Source organism: Stigmatopora nigra, chromosome 2, assembly GCF_051989575.1.
Source record: "Stigmatopora nigra isolate UIUO_SnigA chromosome 2, RoL_Snig_1.1, whole genome shotgun sequence".
Lineage (NCBI taxonomy): Eukaryota > Metazoa > Chordata > Actinopteri > Syngnathiformes > Syngnathidae > Stigmatopora > Stigmatopora nigra.
This window is the reverse complement of record NC_135509.1, coordinates 5032382-5052775: the sequence shown is the minus strand read 5'-3', so window position 1 is coordinate 5052775 and position 20394 is coordinate 5032382. Positions and strand designations below refer to the sequence as shown.

Sequence of the window (20394 nt, the reverse complement as noted above, 5' to 3'; positions counted from 1 at the left end):
ATGGTGCCGTGTCCCTTTCGCACATAAAGCAAACCCCACTTCAACAATCCTACGGTGTTGGCTATTGTTGCCTTCACGCTGTATTCTCAATTTCTTCCAAGTAGTAGTTTACTCTCTGGGGAATGAGGGCCTTAAAATAACTTTGTACCACAGTGCTCTGAAGCAGTGTGGGTTGACTGATTTTTTTATGAGCGCCATGATGGTTTGACGTGGTATAATCCTCTTTTGCTGATCTCCTTTCGCCCATCTGTTCCATCTCCATCCCTCCTTTTTCTCCCCACTTCTTATCACCGCTCAAAGCTCCTCATAGTAAATCTAGATGTATAAAGACAACTTTTAGAATAAACTATTCTCATGCTGCATTTATCTTGCCTATGATAGGGTGATTTCTCATTCTGCCTTTACAAATCATGAGGTCAACACAGCATAATTCTTAGATAAATGGCTGGTATCCCCGTGAACATTTAAAAAAAAGGACTTTATACGTGTGGTGTTTGTGTGAGATGTCACTTGGTTCTAAACAGAAACTGTCTTTGTCTTCTTTCTATAATCCTATCTACTTCTTAGCACCAGCACAAAGGAGTCTTAGAACAAAACAAAGCCAAACATGAGCACTTTTGACAAGTATTATATTTTTACACCTGAAGAGTTCTCCCATTCTAAAAGGATCAGCATTTTAACTCAGAGACACAGCTTCTACAGTAAATGACAACTTCTCATTTTTATTTGTTTAAAAGGCACTTTCAAAAACTCAGATCCTGCAAATAAATCAACTATAGACTCTAAAATTGCAAATTATACATTACACATTGCAGATCAAATTTAGTGGATGATAAGAACTAATATAAATAGACACACTCTAATGGCATACATACAACTTAAAATACTACACAGTGATAAACTGTTACACAAGTGCCTAGCAAATAATACATTAATTCTGACGTTTATTTCCCTGCCCCCCAAAAATATAGTGTAATGGTAGAAAAAAATAGTGATGCATTGTATACTACCCACATTCCAAAGAGAGCAACAAAAAAGGATTATATTTTTGCCATGATAGTGTTTTCCCCCATGTTCATTGATACTTCACATTTGACGACAGATACTAAAATGATTCGATTTAACGTGATACTTATGATTTGGTGAAGGCTTCTGATGGAACGTTTGCATCACTGTGTTCACACACCATATCATCACCGGCTCACCTTTGATGTTTCCTCGGGCAATTTAGTCTCATCTCTGTCTTTTCCCCTAATCTTTTTCTTTTCCTTTAGCTTTTATCTTTCCTCTGTGTTCATCTCCCTTTCTCTTAGTCTCCCTTCTAATCATTTTCACGATGCATTCCCCTTCCTCTCCCTTGCTCTCCTTGCTTTAGCTGTGGGTGTACTAAGCAGGGATTAGGCGTGATTGAAGTGCTGACGTGAGGGTTCTTCTGGCGAGGCTTCTTATCCGCTGCAGTCCTCATGAGAGACTTCTTATTGCTGGGGTTCACCAGCGGTTTTGGGCCCGGTCTTTCCAAGGACTCCCCATGGAAATAGTCTCTCTTCACGCCTCTTTGCCTTATCCCCAATAACTTTGCAGCCTTCAGATAGGTGTGTGGCTCAGCCCTGATAGAGCTCTCTACTGGCCAATATGCAACCCAGAGTTAATTTTTTTTAATACTTTTCTTTAAAGGGACTTTCTTTCTGCTTTGTGATATCAAAACCTTACCCTTTACTGACAGATTCTTTAGCCATGCTTTCCCAGGTGACCGATACTAATAGGGTGTCATAGACTATTACAAATTTGCTTCATAATTTGGCATGGACCACATCAGTGAAGGCTAATAAATTTAATTAAGCCACTTAGCTTATGATCTATTCTATGGTGTTCAAATGAAATGTCACATTGTTTAAAGCAGGGGTTTGGAACCTTTTTCACCAAGAGGCAATTTATTTGTTTAAATGTAATTCTTTGGACGCCATACACAGAATTTAAAAGTAAAAATAAATGCATGTATTTTTTTGTGACATGTTTTTTAAGTATCTAAAAATAGTATCTAACTTCTTTTAATAGCTAAACAACGAGCACGTGCAAAGGAGTCTATTCAAAACTAAAATTATGACTTAAGCAGTACTAGAGTTAGTGCAGGCGCCATTTAAATTGTCATGTGCCAACGGCAATCTCCCATTGGTCAATGGAGCGGAATCGAGGTAATGTCACGAACACAGATACAGTGGGGAAAATAAGTATTTAGTCAACCACCAATTGTGCAAGTTCACATACTTGGAAAGATTAAAGAGGCCTGTAATGGTCAACATGGGATAGACATAATGTGGAAAAAAATTGAATATAACATTGTTCAATTTTTAAATCATTTATTTCCAAATTAGAGTTCTTATTAGTGTGTTTGGGACTTGGCACTCTCAATAACTGGTTCCACATTTTAGCTTAAAAGTTAGCGGAGTTCCATATGCACACATCAAAATATAAACATGTCGGCCTCCTGACCCCAAGGTTCCCAACCCATGGTTTAAAGGGTTTCAGTTGTCATGCTGTGATCTTGCTTTAAAGGTCACAGTGTATTTTATGTTCTGTATGCCTACAGCAATGCAAAGTGTTAAAAGTGAATGAGAAACAAGGAGATGCCAAATTGTCTTGCTTGAGTTGATTGTGCCAGTCGTATTGCTCGGCCTAATTCTTAATTACATTCATCTCCTATCCACTGCCGCACTGATGGGGATTAACACATAATTGTTTGAGAAATGTGTCCTATGGCATGCATCTGGCACACACTGCGCTTTATTTAAGCGCTCTTCACCTGACTTTTGCAATTGAGTCAGTCTTTGAAGTCAAGCAGTAGAAAATGAAAATCACTCAAATGAGAAAAAAAACAAAGAAAAAAAATATTACATGCACCTGGTAGTGTTGCTTCAGGCTAAGCGTGAGAATATTCATGACACCGCTTGTTTCAAAGTTTGTTGGTTTAGCCATTAATTGATTTTTCCTCTTTGTTTTTTTCTTCTATCATGTGTATTTTTTGCATTATATCTGTGTGCTGTAGGAAAGCAATGGTTATCTTGTTTTTAACCAAATATTATTTGCATCTTCTTGACATGCCAAAAAAAATGGTTCTGGAACATAAGGCTTATGAGTCATATCTGTCTTTTTTATAAGCACATCTGGATTGAGCTCAGTCATATTTCTAGAAACCATTATTAATGAACATTATCCATCATGTCATTTGCTTTTTTAGATGAAATTGTATGGTGCAAAAAAGTATTTTCTGAACTGAGATACACAGAAGGTTTCTATGAACTGGAGGTCGTTTAAAATGGAGTTTGGGAAAGTGGAAAATGTTCAGTGGTCAGATGAATCACGATTTTGAAGCTTTTTTTTTAAAGAAAACTGGGACACGGTGTGATCTGGATTAGAGAAGACAAGAAAAACCTTATAATGTTGTTGGCTACTCTTGCACACAAAATGGTTGTTCATGTGTATGTTTGTAGCAATGTTTTCTGTTACTTCTATTTCATCATAACACTACATTTTAAAAAATTCATATCACCACCAAAAATACACACTAATATTGGAGATGGTAAAATATGGCCCAGCCTTATTTCAATCTTTTCCAAGTAGCTTAGGATTTTCACATTCCTTGGTATAACAATTCTTTTTTTTTTTAAATGGTCAATTTCAACTTTCTGGATTGCATGAAAACAGTTTAGCTGCTGTTTATTCTTAGGGTCATCGGGTTTTGATGGGTACTATTACACTCTAATGGCCCATAAAATGGAGCTGAAAGTCCTGTAAAAAAAGCTTTGTTCTTTACTCACATCATCTTACAAGGGTATACACACCCACACAAAGTCAGCATTGCTGTTTGCTTTTGAGGTCATCCGTTGTGACTCATCAGTCTATGTATTTGAGTTTTTTTGCTCACTTCTTCTCTGGCCTGGGTATCCTCTTGTGAATTGTCAAAAAAGACAGTAAACCTCTGGAGTTTTACTTAATGGACAACTAGCTTCCATCACTTGGTGATGTCATCATTGGTGTGGTTTGTGAGAATGTGTTTCTATTGAGTCTGTGCCGTTTGGTATTGAAATGTATGGTGATAAGTTAAAAGCACACTTAAAAAATATCTCCATCTTTGCCATGTCATTTTGTCCATTATGGCCTCTTACTTTCTAAATCTTGACTTGGTAACATTCTAACTCAACTAAAATCTGTAGAACATTTTGAAATAAAAATCTTGAAAGAAAGCAGCATGAATAGCTATTGAATTGTTTTCCCCCGGATAGCGATCACAGCAGGAAAGGAAACTCAAAGGCAGCAACATTGAATTTTCTGCTGTAGGGTTGTACAACACTTTCACGTCATGCAATAATGCTATTATCAATTTAAAAGTAGAATTGCAATTCTGTTTACTAGCTTTGAAGTTGGCCAGCTGTATTTATGAATTCATAATGGTACCTTCCCCCATATCAACAATTACAGCCTTTTGGTAAATTGTCTGTTTTCCTTTACCCCAGGCAATTATTTTTATTTACTTTTTCAACTTCAGCAAACTGTACTCAGATACACACAACAAACAGTTTATCTGGCTGTTGTAGTCATTTTCTTTTTTATTTATTTTTTACGTTGAAGTCATTTCCATTTTTTTTTCTTCAAGTAATGTTCTGACAAAAAATAGGACATTTTTCAACCATTCAATTAAAAATCAACAGAAAAAAACTATTTTTTGTATTACCTTTTTCAAATAAGTGTTACAATAATTAGGAAACTAAGCTAACTACATATTTGCAGCAGAACTTCAGCATGCCTTGAATATATTTGAATATATACTGAATATTGAATATTTCAATACTGTATAGTGCAACATCTTTGCGTTTCATTTGCTAATCCTTCCACTCTATTCTTTTTGAGGTCAAGGGCTTTCTTTTTTTCCCTTCATTTAATTTTGCATGCCCCCTTGCTGTTAACCTCCAAGTAAATGATCTCTTCAGCTGCCATTGTTTTCCTGCCAAGTACATGATGGAAGCCTGTGTGAAAATTTTCAATCAACAGACTCCCACTGCGGCTGCTCTTGTTGCACCCATCAACTGAGGCAGAATTAAATGTATTGAAGGGCATTGAGATCCCAGCTTGAAATTGTTAAATTATATAGGGCCTCTGTATAGTATGAAATGATTCATACTTGAATCATATAATGTTTTTAAATGCATTCCGTAAACAACTATACATAGAAACATAGTCAATTTATCTCTCTAATAGATAAAGATATGCATACATTCCCGGAGTGATACCCTGCAGGGACTCTTGCCAATGTACCGCTTAACAAAGTGCTCTACATCAATTATCATCTCCATGAGTGAAAAATGGAATATTATTCTTTCATGGTGTTCAGTTGCTTTTAACTACTTTAAAGTTCATGTAGTTATTTGACTTGAGGAGAAAACTTTGCAATGTTGGTGTTCATCTACTGTATCAAATTAGTGTTACCTGGCATAGCCTTATTACATGTTCCATAAACAACTCTTTTATCAATTCAACGATCCATTATTATCTAATAATTTGCCTGGCTTTGTGGTTTTAATATGAGCTTGACTCAGAAGTTCAGAACTAAGGACCCACCACAACAAAATGAGTATACTTTAATGCTGTTATGATCAGAGACTGGCATACATGTCCTTGACTTTCCTCATTGTGTTGTTCGTTGCAATCACTGTAAGACTCTGAAGATGCGTTCTCTTGATAATATTTAATCATTTTTCTTGTATGAAGATTGCATTCTTGTTGTGACTTTCTGGGAATAGTTTCCCTGTGCAAATCTATGATGAAAAGTATTTGCATAACGCATTTATCTATACGTTTTTATCATGCCCGAAGCTGTTTTTATTAGCGCCCATTCTCACACCAATGGTGCTGCTGCCATGCAAAGCACTGCCAACCCACTGTGGGCAAATTAGGGTTCAGTGCCTTTCCCAATGGGAGGGAAAATGCAAGCCACTGTCGCCCTTTGAAATCCAAAAAGAGGTAATTTATCATTTGCAAGCCTAGAATTATTCTATGGGCTCGTGTCAAAATCTAGACTAACACATGCTTCTAAATGCTGCAGTTGTTGTCTCTTGCTGACACAAACAGGATGTTTATTGAGGCCTAGTGGAATGATGCATATTTTAGGTTTTTCGCACATCGTAGCAGGTGAAAATAGAAGTGTACTTGTTTGGAGTACTGAGAGAGAAACTCTCATAGTAAGTAATGTTGCAGTTTCCTGAATTGTCATATTTGAGGGCCACAATTACTCTTCATTTTGTGCTCCATGTAGTCTCAGGCCTCAACACAATCAGCCCTTCACTCTGCTGATGCATCCCTTTATCTCCAGGGTGTCATTGAAGAGGCCATTTGGCTCTCCAGACTAATAACCGATGTAGAGATTGAGAGGGGATAATGCTATTGACTTCCAGAGGAGATGCATACCATGAGAGAGAGAGACGGATAGATAGTTTCGTTTGAAGTGTTGAGCAATTAATTTCTATTGCTTATTAAGAAACTAAAGTTTTGTCAGGAAAGATATCCCTCCTAATCCACATTAATCAATGCCATCCTGTCTGCTTGAGGAATATATGAACATCAAATCTATGTAGTCTTACCATCTGCCCTTGAGATGTTGTAAACAACTCAAGTTAACTTTAATTACAATGGGAAAATGAGTCAAATCTATTCAGTATAAGGGCAAAGGAATACTGAGATGTTATAATTTAGAATTCAGGGACACACATGACATTTCTGGTGTTGGATTCAGCGGTCAATGGTTAAATTTGTGGTTGTTTGTCTGTTTTGATGGTGAGTAACTCACATTCTCCACCATGATCAATAGAAGAAAGAAATGTGCTCTCTTTCAGCCTCTCGCACTCAATTACTTGACTCAAACAGGTCTCAAAAAATGATATTTTTATGGTGCGGGCATCATCTTATCTGGGGATAAGCCTCTTATTTGCCTTTGTGCTTAGAGCAGAGCATCAGGTGCCTCATTGTTTGTTCCAGAGACCCGACAGAAATGTGAAATACCTCATCTCTAATAGATGTCTCGTCCTTTCTCTGCTGATCAGTCACCGAAAATACTGTACAGAAAATTCCCTACAGGTCCACAGATGGTTTAGTAGAAACTGAGGTTTTCAATTGTGATATTTATAGTAAACAGATGTCTACATAATGTAAAATCCTACATGGGGTATTTGCAAACAGCTATTCCATAGTTGTCTCAAATTTCTGGCATTCTTTTTGGTATTTAGAAATGCAGTTTTTTGTATTCTCAACCTGATCCTCAGTCTGCAGAATGTCCCAACCTTGTGTGGGGTTCCAGTTTTATCTAGGTCTACATTTTCTCTTCCTGTGTCTGTGCTTGATACTGATACAAACTGAATTTCCCGAATACCTGATAAATAAAGGTTGATCTAATCTAATCTAATGAGGCTCTTAGAAATCTTACACTTCTGCTGAGTCAACCACATGCCACCCAATGGCGCAGTGGTTCATCTACTTGACTTTGGTGCGGGCAATGTGGGATCAATTACCCATTCGGTGCCGGTGTTTGTGAATGGGAATGACTGGCTATTAGTCTGGAGTGTAGTCGGCCTTTCTCCCAAAATCCTCTGGGATAGACTCCAGCACCCCATGACCTTGGCAAGGATAAGTGGTGTTGAAAACTAACAGTTCAAACATATACTTTTCCTTGGTTGGTTGTGTTTTTAGTCTGCATGTTTTCAAAACAAACAGGTTCCTTCCTTATTCAACAGCCGTTAAATGCTAAGGGGAGAAAAGAATAATGAGGCAATATTATTAATAAAGAAATACAAAGCAACCCATCTTTCATCTTATTTCATAAGGACCAAATCCGTGCAAAGGCCACGGTAAACACCTGCACGAACAGAATGAGAGAGAGATGCAATTTTTTTTTGGCCAAAGGCTAGAACTGATTCACACTGGCTTTAAAGCTGCAGCAGTTTTTTTTTTTACCCTTTTTAATTTGATAAAGAGCAGTGATAATGTTTCTTTGATTTATCTACCGCGTTACACATGACCCCACTTCCATGATCTCCCCCCCATGATAAGTGCATTTTAAGTATCCGATAATTTAGTGCAATACAATTTTATTTTCACCTCAAATTCAGGTCACTACTCACCCACTTTTAAATTTGTGCAAATTTTGACTGGATTATTTGAGCAAGGTCACAGTTCACAGTGTTGAGAAAGGGGTTCATTCTCTACCGCACAGTGTGGATTACATTACCGTAAAGGGCGCTTTCACAATGAGTCATGTTTATTTCATTGTCCCTTTTTTTATGGCTCTGCCATTCCCCTTTAAACCCGTCAACTGCCTTGCAAGCTGCTAAATGTACTGGCAGTACACCGGAGAGTATAGAAGTAATAAATTTTAAATGGCCTGTGCTTTAACCAGTAATATGTGCTAATATGTGTCAAGGGCTGGAAAAACCTAGGAAGTTCCCCCTGCCCTTCCACTTTCATTATATCCAGATAGGTAAAAGAATTGCAGTTAAGTCATCCATTACAAGACCGTTTGAGTTCAAGCCATTTTAGATCATTTTGACTGATCTTTTGAGGCTTGCAAAAATATTTAGTTGTAAAACTATGAATACATACTTGTACTATAACCACCAAATGAAAGAATGGACTATCTTCAATGTGGTTCAATTTTTTTTGTTACATCAAAATTGGCCTCTGATTTAGAAACATGGTTGCCTAAGCATTGAAACAGCATGAGTCCTTGAGTAATGAAAACTATGGCATGTCGCTTCTTGCTCTGTGCCTCCATCCACAGGCAGCACATGTGCTGACAGAGAAGGATGTGGTGAGGTGGAGGCATAGCCAGGCTTCTGACAGGAGAGATAATAGCCAATAAGGGGCTGCCACTCTGGATGAGTGACGGGCTCCTGGGATGGGCCCACCTGCTAGCAACTGTTTTGCCTTATGGATGTAAACACTATCACAAACATTCATTTGCATGTAGTGACCAAACCTAGATGGGGCTTTATTTTTTACAAAAAAAATGGTTTGGTGACTGTATCGTCAACTTGGCTTTCGTTACTGCAGTCACATTTGCAAAAACAACACAATCCTTGCATTTTTTTTTACCCGTACAAATATATTTTCCACCTCCAGTTTCAAGGACCCTGTCTCTCTATTTTAGATGTTTTTATTCTACAGCAATGTAGAAGGACACATTTTGTAGACTGTCTGAGATTTTTTGCTTTTCTTCAGCTAGTATTAAGGCTTTCACCAGAAATGTGCACTTTATTCTGTTAGTATTTTACTCAACCAATGACCCATAAATATGTAATTCCTTCATGTTTTTTAGAAGCAAAGAAATAAATCTGTTTTCTGGAGGGTGAAATTCAAAATGTTAAAGAATTCTAAACAGCACTTTCATCACACTAGGTTTAAGCCTAGGATGTCCTCTGATGCAATACATGCCCTGATATAAAAGATGAGCTCAGTGACAGAATACAGATTGTGTTGACATCCATTTTCAATCGAAAATGTCTTGTTCTATGCTCTTACAAACTACTATTTTGAAAATAGAAAAAGACCTACAACTAGTGTAAATAGAATTTATTCACAACTGTACTGTGATACCATAATACATTAAAAAATTTCATATTCATTAATTCATTTTTACATACTACTCACCTGGGGGGTGCTGTAGCCTATTCCAGACAACTATGGGCACCCCAAATCGGTGGGCATATAATCCAGTTTTCTTGTTTTTTTTTTTTAAATATTTCAAAAATAATTCTAGCCTTGTAAGCTAGATGATTTGGAATGAAAAATAGTGAACTTCGATTGGATAAACATTTATATTTATCTATTATGGCCCCTTCTCTGCTGGGTTATATTCCATCACCTCTGTGACCCTTGTGAGGATAAACCAAACATAAAAATAATGAATTTATTCATTTATTAGATTATATTTATCTTTGTTTAGGACATAGTTGCTTAATGTTAATTTTGGTTATGCCCCACTGTGGTTATAACACACTCTTATTGTATCTTAGACCAAGCTGCATTCAAATTGTATGTTGAACAAAAACAGCATAGAAGCAATTTTAATAGTATTTCTCCAGCACAATTGCCTTAACTGATGAGATTGAACCTTGGGCACCTGCCTCTGTTTTTCCAGACATCCCCCATCCTTCCATGGTTGACTCCAACCATTTTCATCATCCCTCGTCCTTCCATAGTTGACTCTAACCGTTTTCACCATCCCCCATATTGTCTATCTTAACTTCATCACTCATTCCTCTCCGACACCACCATCAGCAGCAAATAAGGACCTTTGGTGACTCCTTGAAAGTCTTTCTCACACACCCACATACACCTTGCACATTTGTGTGTTAGTGTGTGAGAGAAGACGTGAGCATCATGTAACAACACATGAACCATAGGCTAAGCTTGGACCCTTCAAGTCCAATTACTACTATTTTTTTTTCTACAGTTGTTTTTAAAAATCAGTGGCCTTGTGTATTGGGAAGTTCACCAGTCCCGTGTTGGATATTGTTGATCCCATCACGTTCCCAAATGTAAGGCAAGTCTTCCTTGTTCATGAAAAAAAGGGGGAGAGATTTTCTATGTGAAAATACAGTTTGTAAGATGTAATTTTGACAGGCATTAGGAGCATTTCCTCCTGCATGTAGCTTTCTATCCTTTATAGTTTTGCTTGGTTGGTTAATTTGTATTGAGAAATAATATATATGTATACATTTTTATACATATACTGACTATGTATATCTGGTGCAAGATGATTCATTGCAAAGCAGCCAATGATGCCCGTTGACTCCAGAATGGCAATGTTAGTGTTAATATATTTGTGTTTTATATAACACACTTCTTCTACCTCTGTTGTCTCTCTAAGTTGCCCACCTTGACTTTTGGTTCCTACTTCCATTTTTAGTGTTCTTTTGTCATCTCAGGCTTCCCTCCCCGTCACTTCATTTTATGTTCAGTTGCCTTTGTCTCACCCTTTCTGACTCTTGTCTCAGTTTGTAACACCGACATCAGAGAGGATGTCAGACAGGTCATTTGTCGGGTTTCATGAAAGGCTTGATTGGCAAACAAGTCAAAGGATGACAGTTGACTTCAATCTCTTAGATGTCATCTGACATTTATTTCGCTGTGATGTATAGCTTATTCAGCGCTGAATGTCTTTAAAATGAGATTGTGTAAAATTGGTTCTGTTGTTTTTTTTCTATCATTAAAATTCATTGGATGGTCAAATGTTACCAATCTTCTTCTTGCATGAGCCTTGTCTTGACAGTCCACTGTACTGTAGAAGAGAGACATCATCCATGGTGCTCCAAATTGATTTGACGTGGTGTGGTTTGTCATCAAGCTTCAAGCTACCACGTTGCATGGTTATAAAACACTCTTTTGGGTTAGAAAACCCAATTTTATGTACTTGTTAATAATTCCTACTTAGTGTTATAAATTCAAATATGAGTAATTCAATCTTCGGAATGTGAGTTGTACTTTAATATATTTTATGTTCAACTGCATGTTATTTGGGGTGTCACAAATGAGTAGCTTTAGGCATCTGTACATTAGTTTGCTATGTTTAGCTTGGGATCTTCAGGCATTAGCCTGCAAAAGTCGAGCAATCTGACATTTGCGCTGTTTGATGTCTCCAAAATTGACAGATATGTTTCATATCTCTGGAATACCATCTATCTTTACCCTTTGGAAATGCTTGCAGCATATTTTATGTTTGTCAGCCTGATGGAAATATTTTTCTACTGTATTTATACTATACTAATATATCATCCGAGTAGAACCGAGGGGGGAAAAATGATGTTGTTTCAATGCTGTTACAGAGGAAGGGAGCATTGTTGACCAATGAAGAATCTGTATTGTCTTCACACTCTCCTACTCTTGGAAATGAGACTGTAATGAGTTTCTCTTGATTAAAGAAAACATTAAGTTTTTTTTTTTATTGCAAACTTAGTTGTTTGTAACCAGAGAGGGAAATGCCTCACTGGTTTATTGCTCATCAATTGAGCAGATTATCCTTTGGGGTGCAGCCATAGTGGAAGTCTGTGTGGTTGTATAGTGATTTAATAGTGAGCACGTCTGCCTCACATCTTAATCCAGGCTGCATCCTTTCTGTGGGCATGGTATGCTCTTATTGGCCTGTGATTGACTAGGGACCAGTCCTGGGTTTCTAATGTCAACTGGGCTTAAGACCAAGATCAACTATGACACAAACAAGGACTAGGCTGAAGAAAATCGATTGGTAGATGGACATCGTGTTCTTTACGGCATACTAGTTGAGACAGAAGCAATGCTGATTGTAGCCATGCCAATCCCCTTATTTGGCCTTAATTGGTTTAAGAGAGGTTTCATGTCTAGATTTATAAAAGAGTGATACCTACCCTAATGTCTCCCAACAATAGGAATTGTTGTTTTCCAAAGTATGGCCTCTAGGACAATGCAAGAAATGTTTTAGGCATGTGTCCAAAATTATCAGATTGTCATACACTGTCAGTGGCAATTAGCTACTGTACGTTTTGGCTTGTCACCTCTGGTTTATGGCATTAGCCAAATTGGTACCCCATTTGTCAAATGCATCTTTTTATTGTGCAGAAAAAGGAATTAGTACCCTTTTTAAAAGAGGCTGATTAGAGCTGTGAACTTTTTATGTTAACCTCACTGACAGTGAAGCCAGGCTGAATGGCGGAAGAGAATGAGAGCTGGTAATGAAGGAGCTAATTGCCTCCACTGGATTTTGAAATTGAACCCAAACCCCCAGTGAATACGCTATACTATTCGCGAATGGAATATTGATGACTGTGGCGAAAATAAGAGAAAATGACCCTTCTATGATCAATGTAAAAGCCACAGATTTGTGCAGAACGTGTCTCAACAGGCAAATTGATTTCCCTTGGTTTTTATGGATCCGTATACACTTACCACTGGTTTAATAATGCTGATGTAACGCATCTTTTATTATATCCACTTTCCTGATATTATTCATAGCAACCGTATTATATTAATGGCAGCTTTGACATGTTATCATAATGAAGATATGGATAGTGTAATATTTTATGGATTGGGATAAAGTAATGAGCTAGAAGGTCAAAATGACAAATATGACAGAAGGATACTTTTTAGATGTGTGGTTTATGACATTTTTTAAATAATAAAACAGTGAATTATAGATGCAGGTTATCACACGGTAGAGTAACAGTTGTAAAAATACTTACAAAATGTACAAAAAAGTAGTTATTTGATTTTATAATCACATTTTCAGACAAAAATATAATAAACATTACATATCTTGACACCCAGGCAGTTCATCTGATAGTCAGCAGGGATGAAAACCTTTTTTTTCTGCACATTTCCAACATTTTTTGCTTTCATACACTATACTCAATATTCTTAACATAGTGCTGTATATGAATAAAAAAGCTCCTGTAATTTTTTCATCATTTTTTCAATCATGGTAGTTGATTGTAGGAAATGAAAAATCTTTCTTTTTTTCTAGTGCCACTGTGATATTTATCTATCACTGTAATATAAGAGAGGGTTTTATTTATTATCTAGGCAGGGAGGAGAATTTTCACAAGGCCTCTGTTACCTCTCATATTTCCAGATAGTGTCACATTTTTGTTGTTGTTCAGTAGCACTCTGCCAGCTTTGCAACAATGTTCATCCATGTTTACGTATAGTGTGTTCCAAGCCAGCAAACTCAAGCTTTACAGCCTGCAGCCCGTGGGTTTGCTCTCCCCTTGTCATCTGTCTTCCTGTCTATTTTTTTTCTTTCATTGGGAGCCAAGTGACTTATCTTGTGAGTGTTCACAATAAAGAATAGAACATCCAGAGAAAAGACAAAATGTGACTCAGATAAATGTTCTGTCTTCAGTTAATGATGCATATTCTCTACCCAAGTATGACATGGTGGCTTTTTATAATGATGCAAAATGCTGCCTGAGCGTTGAGTATAAAAATACATTTTTTTTCCAAGTCTGTTTAAAATAAAACCAGCATTTTATTTTCCAATATTCCAAATAGAATATAGATCAAATTGAGTGTTTATCCAGTCTAACAGACAACAGTTAACAGTGCTATTAGATTGAAAAGAAATTTACATAAATGTATTGTATTTCTGTTATATTTTTTTGTATAGTCAGCAACAGAATATTATTAAATTGATAGATTATGTACTCCTTATTATCACATCTTGCTTTGTAGCATAAATCACCTAATGGTGTAGTGTTTTGCTTGACTGTGGGTGAGTGTGAGCTTGATTCCCGCTCATTGGCTGCATGATTGTGAGTGTGAATGGTTGTTTGTCTTTCTTTGTGCCCTTTGGCTGACTGGCGACCAGTCAAGGGAGTGCTCTGCCTTTAGTTTGAAGTCAGCTGGGATAGTAGTCACTGGCAAAAAAAGAGGAATGAATACATGAATGAGTTCTTCAAATTAAGTCACAAACAGCAGTGCATTTCAGATGTTTCTTTCAGGTAGATTTAAAATAAAATCAACCAGCGTAATATATCTTGTGATCAGTTAAATTGGGAATGACTACAAATCCACTTCAATGCACCTCAAGGAACACGTGAACATACATTGTTTCTGTATGATTAGTTCAAACAGACTGTTGGGTTATTCTTATTACTTTGATGCTCCAGATTCTTGACAGATCAATGTACTTTTCCTCCCGCTGTTACTCATCCCAGAAAATGCAGAATGAAGTTGTGGGTGTGTTTGGCAGATTCATTCTTGTTAAGCCCTTTTTTAGATAGACACATACATGCAGGGTTTTTTTTTTTTTGCGTATTACCTGCAAATGTTTAATTAGTGCCTTTCTCTGTCACCTTAAATAAGGGTGTTAGACAGCTCCATCAATGGCCTTCCTTCCTTATCCTCACTTTATGCTTGGCATAAATTGAACTGAATTTTTTTTAAAAATGGGCTCAAGAAGTCACTTTAACATTCAAGTGCTGTAAAAGTGTCAAATTAGGCTTATTGTGGATTCATGTGCATCATTAAATGGGAAAGGTTTTCCATTACAAGGAGTTTCCGTATATGTGAAATTTAAATCCTCAATATTGCGCCCAGGTCTTTTATGATCCCAAGTGAATGGCAGAATTATCAAAACGTTAATTATACTGATCATTGTTTGTTCGACATGACCTTTTTCTACATTGCGAAGCAGTTCTACATTTTAATGAGTCCCTTTTTTAATAATTGATTTAGAATGGAATATGGCAGTGTGTTGTACTTATGAGATTATTTGGATTTAGGTATCATTGTAAAACTTTGTTTGAGTCGCATTATAAGAGAATTTGTCACACTCAGTGTAAAATTCATGGCGATATAAACTGAAAATAATTTTTAAAAAACAACAATTAATAGTCACATTGGAACAAAACAATGGCATTCAGTAGAAGGCCTTCTGTTAAAAGAAACACACATTTCTTTTCAAATAGAAGTAATTATTTTCAGTTTTGTTGCATGTATTGTACTATCGATATTTTGTCATACTACACATATTTCAGTAGTGTTTGATCAGTCATATTTTTGGCGCATTATAATGATAAGAAGTATGGAATAACACTAACATTCCCACTTTTTTTCTTGTCATTTCAGCAAGGGAGGAAAACGTGGCCACCTTCCGAGGCTCTGAGTACTTCTGTTACGACCTGTCGCAAAACCCCATCCAAAGCAGTAGCGACGAAATCACGCTGTCCTTCAAGACATGGCAGCGCAACGGTCTCCTGCTCCATACGGGGAAATCGGCAGACTATGTTAATCTGGCTCTTAAAGATGGAGCGGTTTCCCTGGTGATCAATCTGGGTTCTGGTGCCTTCGAGGCCATCGTGGAGCCCGTCAATGGAAAATTCAATGACAACGCCTGGCACGATATCAAAGTCACACGCAACCTGAGACAGGTAATCGGGGGCACGGGAGTGATGATGGATGGAATTTGGCAAGAGGTCAAATTATTTTGGGCGCGGGTGGCTTGTGGGGGCTTGGAGATTAGCTGAAGAAGTGACAGAGTTGGTTTGAAAAATGTCACCATGTTCTTATCAGTTGTCATTGCATTGCCACGGTTCAGTGACAAATACCATCAAATTTCTTTATAACATGACCTTCTTTTAATTCATTGTTACATTTCTTCTTACTGACTCTTGTAAAGCAAGGCAATTCTTGACCATTATTTTGCTAGTTTAGTTGAGATGTTATCACCTAAATTGTATGCTATGTTTCAATAAGTAATTATTCCCTTTGCCTAGCTCTCAGAAACATTTTACTTTGAGGAATAGAGACTTTGACTGCAAAGCCAGATGAAGAGTAGTACATTAATGCAGTATTTATAGCAACAGCTCATCCCGTCTTTTTTTTTTTTTAAAGAAAGCTTCAGTGCATAGGCACATTTTATCACTTGATAGATAACATTTTGGCATGCTTTGCATTACGATGGAGCAGTAATATCAACTCCACCATTACTATTTTTCCAATTCAATTCTGAACCAGTTAGCAGTTAGTTTTACTGCGTAAAGATAGGCTTTTGATTGACAATGATTACAAATAGCGTACATTATGTGCTTACTGGAAAATATTGTGCTAATTGTTATATACTATTTGTGGAGATGTGATGAATACCTCCAGATTCAAAAGACAGTTCATTGTTAGTTTATCATTGTTGGAAAATAGACAAGTGTTGTGTTAACTGGAACTTTTCAATAATTGTATTGAATGCAAGGTTAGGCAGCACAGTTAATATTTCAAGTATATAGTACTGACTTCGGACTTTTGGCATAATCTGATGCTTCACTGGTATATTTTACTTGTGGTGAAGTTGTATTTTCCTCACAATTTAGGGATTTGAAAAGATCAGTGCTTTTTTTCCTCCTCTAGGTTCTCTATTCTGCCTTTGCTTTTTACCATAATTTTCTTTCCACTTTGAAGCCACTCCAAAATCCAGGGTGAAAAAAACACTACAGGTTTTGTATGGTTTGTGCCCTCCTGCACACATTTTCCCCATCGACACATTGTCTGGCAGAAAACTGATTATAGAAAATGTGATGAGGACAAAAAGATCAAGCTTTGTTACATCAGATTCTTCTATTACAAATCGTCTAGTGTTTTATTCACTGCAGCACTAACTCATCCATGATACAATCATGTTTTACTAACCGTTATCTAACTAACTATTGTACTAACTGACATCCTAATTCTTCATCATTGTTTTATTTTTTGTTTCTGTCCATCTTTATTAACAACCTTTTTTGTTCACTATTCTTTTGATTTCCTTTCTTCCCCTTTTTTTCTGGAAAGCAATCAGGCATTGGACACGCTATGGTAAACAAACTACATTGTCTGGTAGATATCATTCTTATTGTCTTTTTTTTGGGTTTGCCGTGTGTTCCCTCCCCCTCTCTTTTTTTTTTATTCGTTCTTTTGAGTTCCATCCTAGACACTCTTATCAAAAAATGAGGAGATGGGTTTGTATTACCAGGCAATTTTTCCTTCACTTCTCAATTTCCTCCCTGACCTGCCAACAACCTTCTTATTTACGTCACAATTCCCCATCCAGTTGATTTCACTTTAGTCTTTACTTTACCCCTCCAACCTTTTCCCCCCTCCCTACATTACTGCAGATTTCCAATAAATACAAATTTGACTATTTTGCCTTTTGCCAGGGCAACTTTTTTTTTAATTTATTTTATTTGTTCACACAAAAAGTCCCCATTTTTTGTGAGGACTGTCGTCCAGAACTGACAGAAGCTTTCCACAATCCCAGCAAAGATGGTGACTTCGACACCGAGCCCTAAAACGAGAAATGACCTGACAATGGAAACGTTGAACCTTTATTGCGGGAGCTCTGACAGTTGTTTCCAAGTCACAATGGCGCATGGCATGCCCAGACTTCATTCACATCCGTCATAATTCATGCAACCCCAATTAACCACTAACACAATAATTAATCATTCACTCATCCCTCTTATATCACTTCACCCATTTTGCCCTCCCCGTGTGTTTTTGTAGCATGACTGTGGTGAACGTTTGTCTTTTCTAACCCTAATCGCCTTACCCCTAGGTCCATAGGCACATTTTGAAGAATATGCAAATTGATCCAGGATTGTTGGTCTGGTCATGTGATTAATATCACTACTATGGAACATGAGCAAAACCTAATCCGAAATCAGATGCTGCTATTCGGAGAAAAGATTTGAGTATGGACCTTGGTCAAGAATGTGCATGTGAATGAGCACCTCGTGTGGTCTGCTTAAGCTTGGTATGGCACCATTCAATTACTCCCTGACAAGTCCTATTAAATGTGTCAAATTTATTTTCCAAGAGTGATGGCCTTGGTTTGCAAATTGATGTTGTGTGATAAAGTCCCCTTTGTTTTGCATGTGAGCGTCTTTAATGATGTCTGCAAGAGAGAGAAGCGAGCGGTATGAATTGTATGTGTGTGAGAGAGAGAACTGTTAAATGTGTGTCTGCAATTACAAGACGAACCCCTAAACCTAAGACAAGTGTACTCAATTTGTCCTTGGTTTGAACATTGTACTAACCCTCCCCCCAACCTGAAGTATCAGAACCAAACCTACAATCCATTTTCTTACCCCCATCAAAGATAAAGAAAATATACCTCTTCCATATTTTCTTTAACTGTCCTGTGAATCCTATGACTAAAAATCATTTCCCCAAACCCAATCGCTGTCTGGTCCTAAACGATCGGGTGACACAAGGATTCCATGAAAACAAAATGTTTAACGAGAAACCAAAACGGAGAGCAAAAAAGTCCAAATGCCTTATTTTAAATGCAGACAAGGAAGGTGTGTTTTGAGAACACCACACTACATCAAATACAAGATTGTAATGGTTCGGCATTGGCTATGTGTTACCCCCACCAGGTGACTATATCAGTTGATGGAATCCTCACAACTACTGGCTACACTCAGGAAGACTATACCATGCTGGGCTCTGATGATTTCTTCTATGTGGGTGGGAGCCCCAGCACAGCAGATCTACCTGGATCCCCAGTTAGCAACAATTTTATGGGCTGCCTCAAAGAGGTAGGTGAAAACTTTTTTATACAAACAAAGTGGAGCCATACTTTCCATATTTTTCAAATTGCATGTCTCGCCTGAGTAGAAGTTGTACTAGTCAAAGAATACAGAATAAACGGGAATTGGAGAACGAGCCACATATTTGGAAGGAACCAAGAACTATTGTTAAAGTAAAAATAGAAAAATGCAGAAGAGGAGGTTAAATAGCCATCTTCTAAGCCAACAGTTTTTCAGAAAGTGTGACTTATAGGCCGGAAAATACAGTAATACAGCTATTTGTGTTTTTTTTTTGTTCCTAATAACTACTTTGAGATTCAAACTTACAATTTTTGTTAAGTGACACTCTATTCTTGCACAAGTAGACTTGTCAATGTATTTACCAGAACACATTTTAAATGTAATTAACATTGTTTTCCCAGTAGAAAAAGTGAACTCAGGGAGAATCAAACGATTCCTATTTATGTAACCAAAATAATTTATTATACTTGCTGAGACAATATTTTTTTAAAAATTCATGTCACAAGTAATTTGCAGCATCAGCTCATTTCTACAGTGATAGCTTTTCCCAATGGGTGAGAATATGAAATAAATAGCTGCCGATGAATATGTTGCAAAAGTGTTTGCAGTGTCTCGGGACACTTGTATTTTAACAACTATTTTAAATACACCACACACTGTGCATGATAAGTAAATCTTCTTTCACTACAGCAGAATATTTCATGAAAATGAAATGCATGAGTCTGGATTTTACTTAAAGATGCAGGATAAAGATTAATTAACCATCAGTCTTAGTAAAGATCTTACTTTAGGTAACAAAAATGGCACAAATTTACTCCACGTTCAATGTTTTTTTTTATTTAAATGTTGGTTGTGCTAAACTGAATTACATCAACATGGGCTGGCTCTAGAGGTGACTGTGTAGTTCCCTTAAAATAGAGTGCATTCAGGCAAAAGGGCCTTCTATATCCGTGCCTCACATACTTGTAACTCATATGTGAACTCCCATCTCGGAACCTCTTGGCCAATCATCTTAAAGCCTGTCTGTTAAAAATAAATTCACTGCACTCCATGTGCTCTGTGCTGTGGGTTCACATGCACTGTCCATCAAAAACTTTGACAGGTCCAACTAGAGTTGGACTCAAAAGGAGACTTAAAAGTACCAAGTTCCATTTCTTTCTTAAAGATGAGCCTAAAAAGACATGGAAAAAAGTAAGTCAGTGCCAAAGCTCAAACTTAAAGGGAAAAAAACAACCTTCAAATAAAACAAAGTGAGTAAACAGAAACCCACAAGAAAATAAAAAAATAAAGTACAACTAAA

General features: G+C 37.0%; 1 protein-coding gene across 21 annotated transcripts in view; it reads left to right on the top strand.

Annotated features, from left to right (window-relative positions):
* Positions 1-20394, top strand: part of LOC144181547 (neurexin-3b-like) — a 166655-nt gene that overhangs the window by 31425 nt on the left and 114836 nt on the right. For 7 of the 21 annotated variants that reach the window (XM_077710185.1, XM_077710179.1, XM_077710188.1 and 4 more), the window contains 3 exons: positions 15643-15944; positions 17335-17358; positions 18921-19082. In XM_077710185.1, coding sequence (XP_077566311.1) covers positions 15643-15944; positions 17335-17358; positions 18921-19082 — 488 coding nt within the window. Of the gene's footprint in view, positions 1-15642; positions 15945-17334; positions 17380-18920; positions 19083-20394 lie in introns of all 21 variants that reach the window. The other 14 variants (XM_077710126.1, XM_077710182.1, XM_077710122.1 and 11 more) reach the window with 2 other exon arrangements.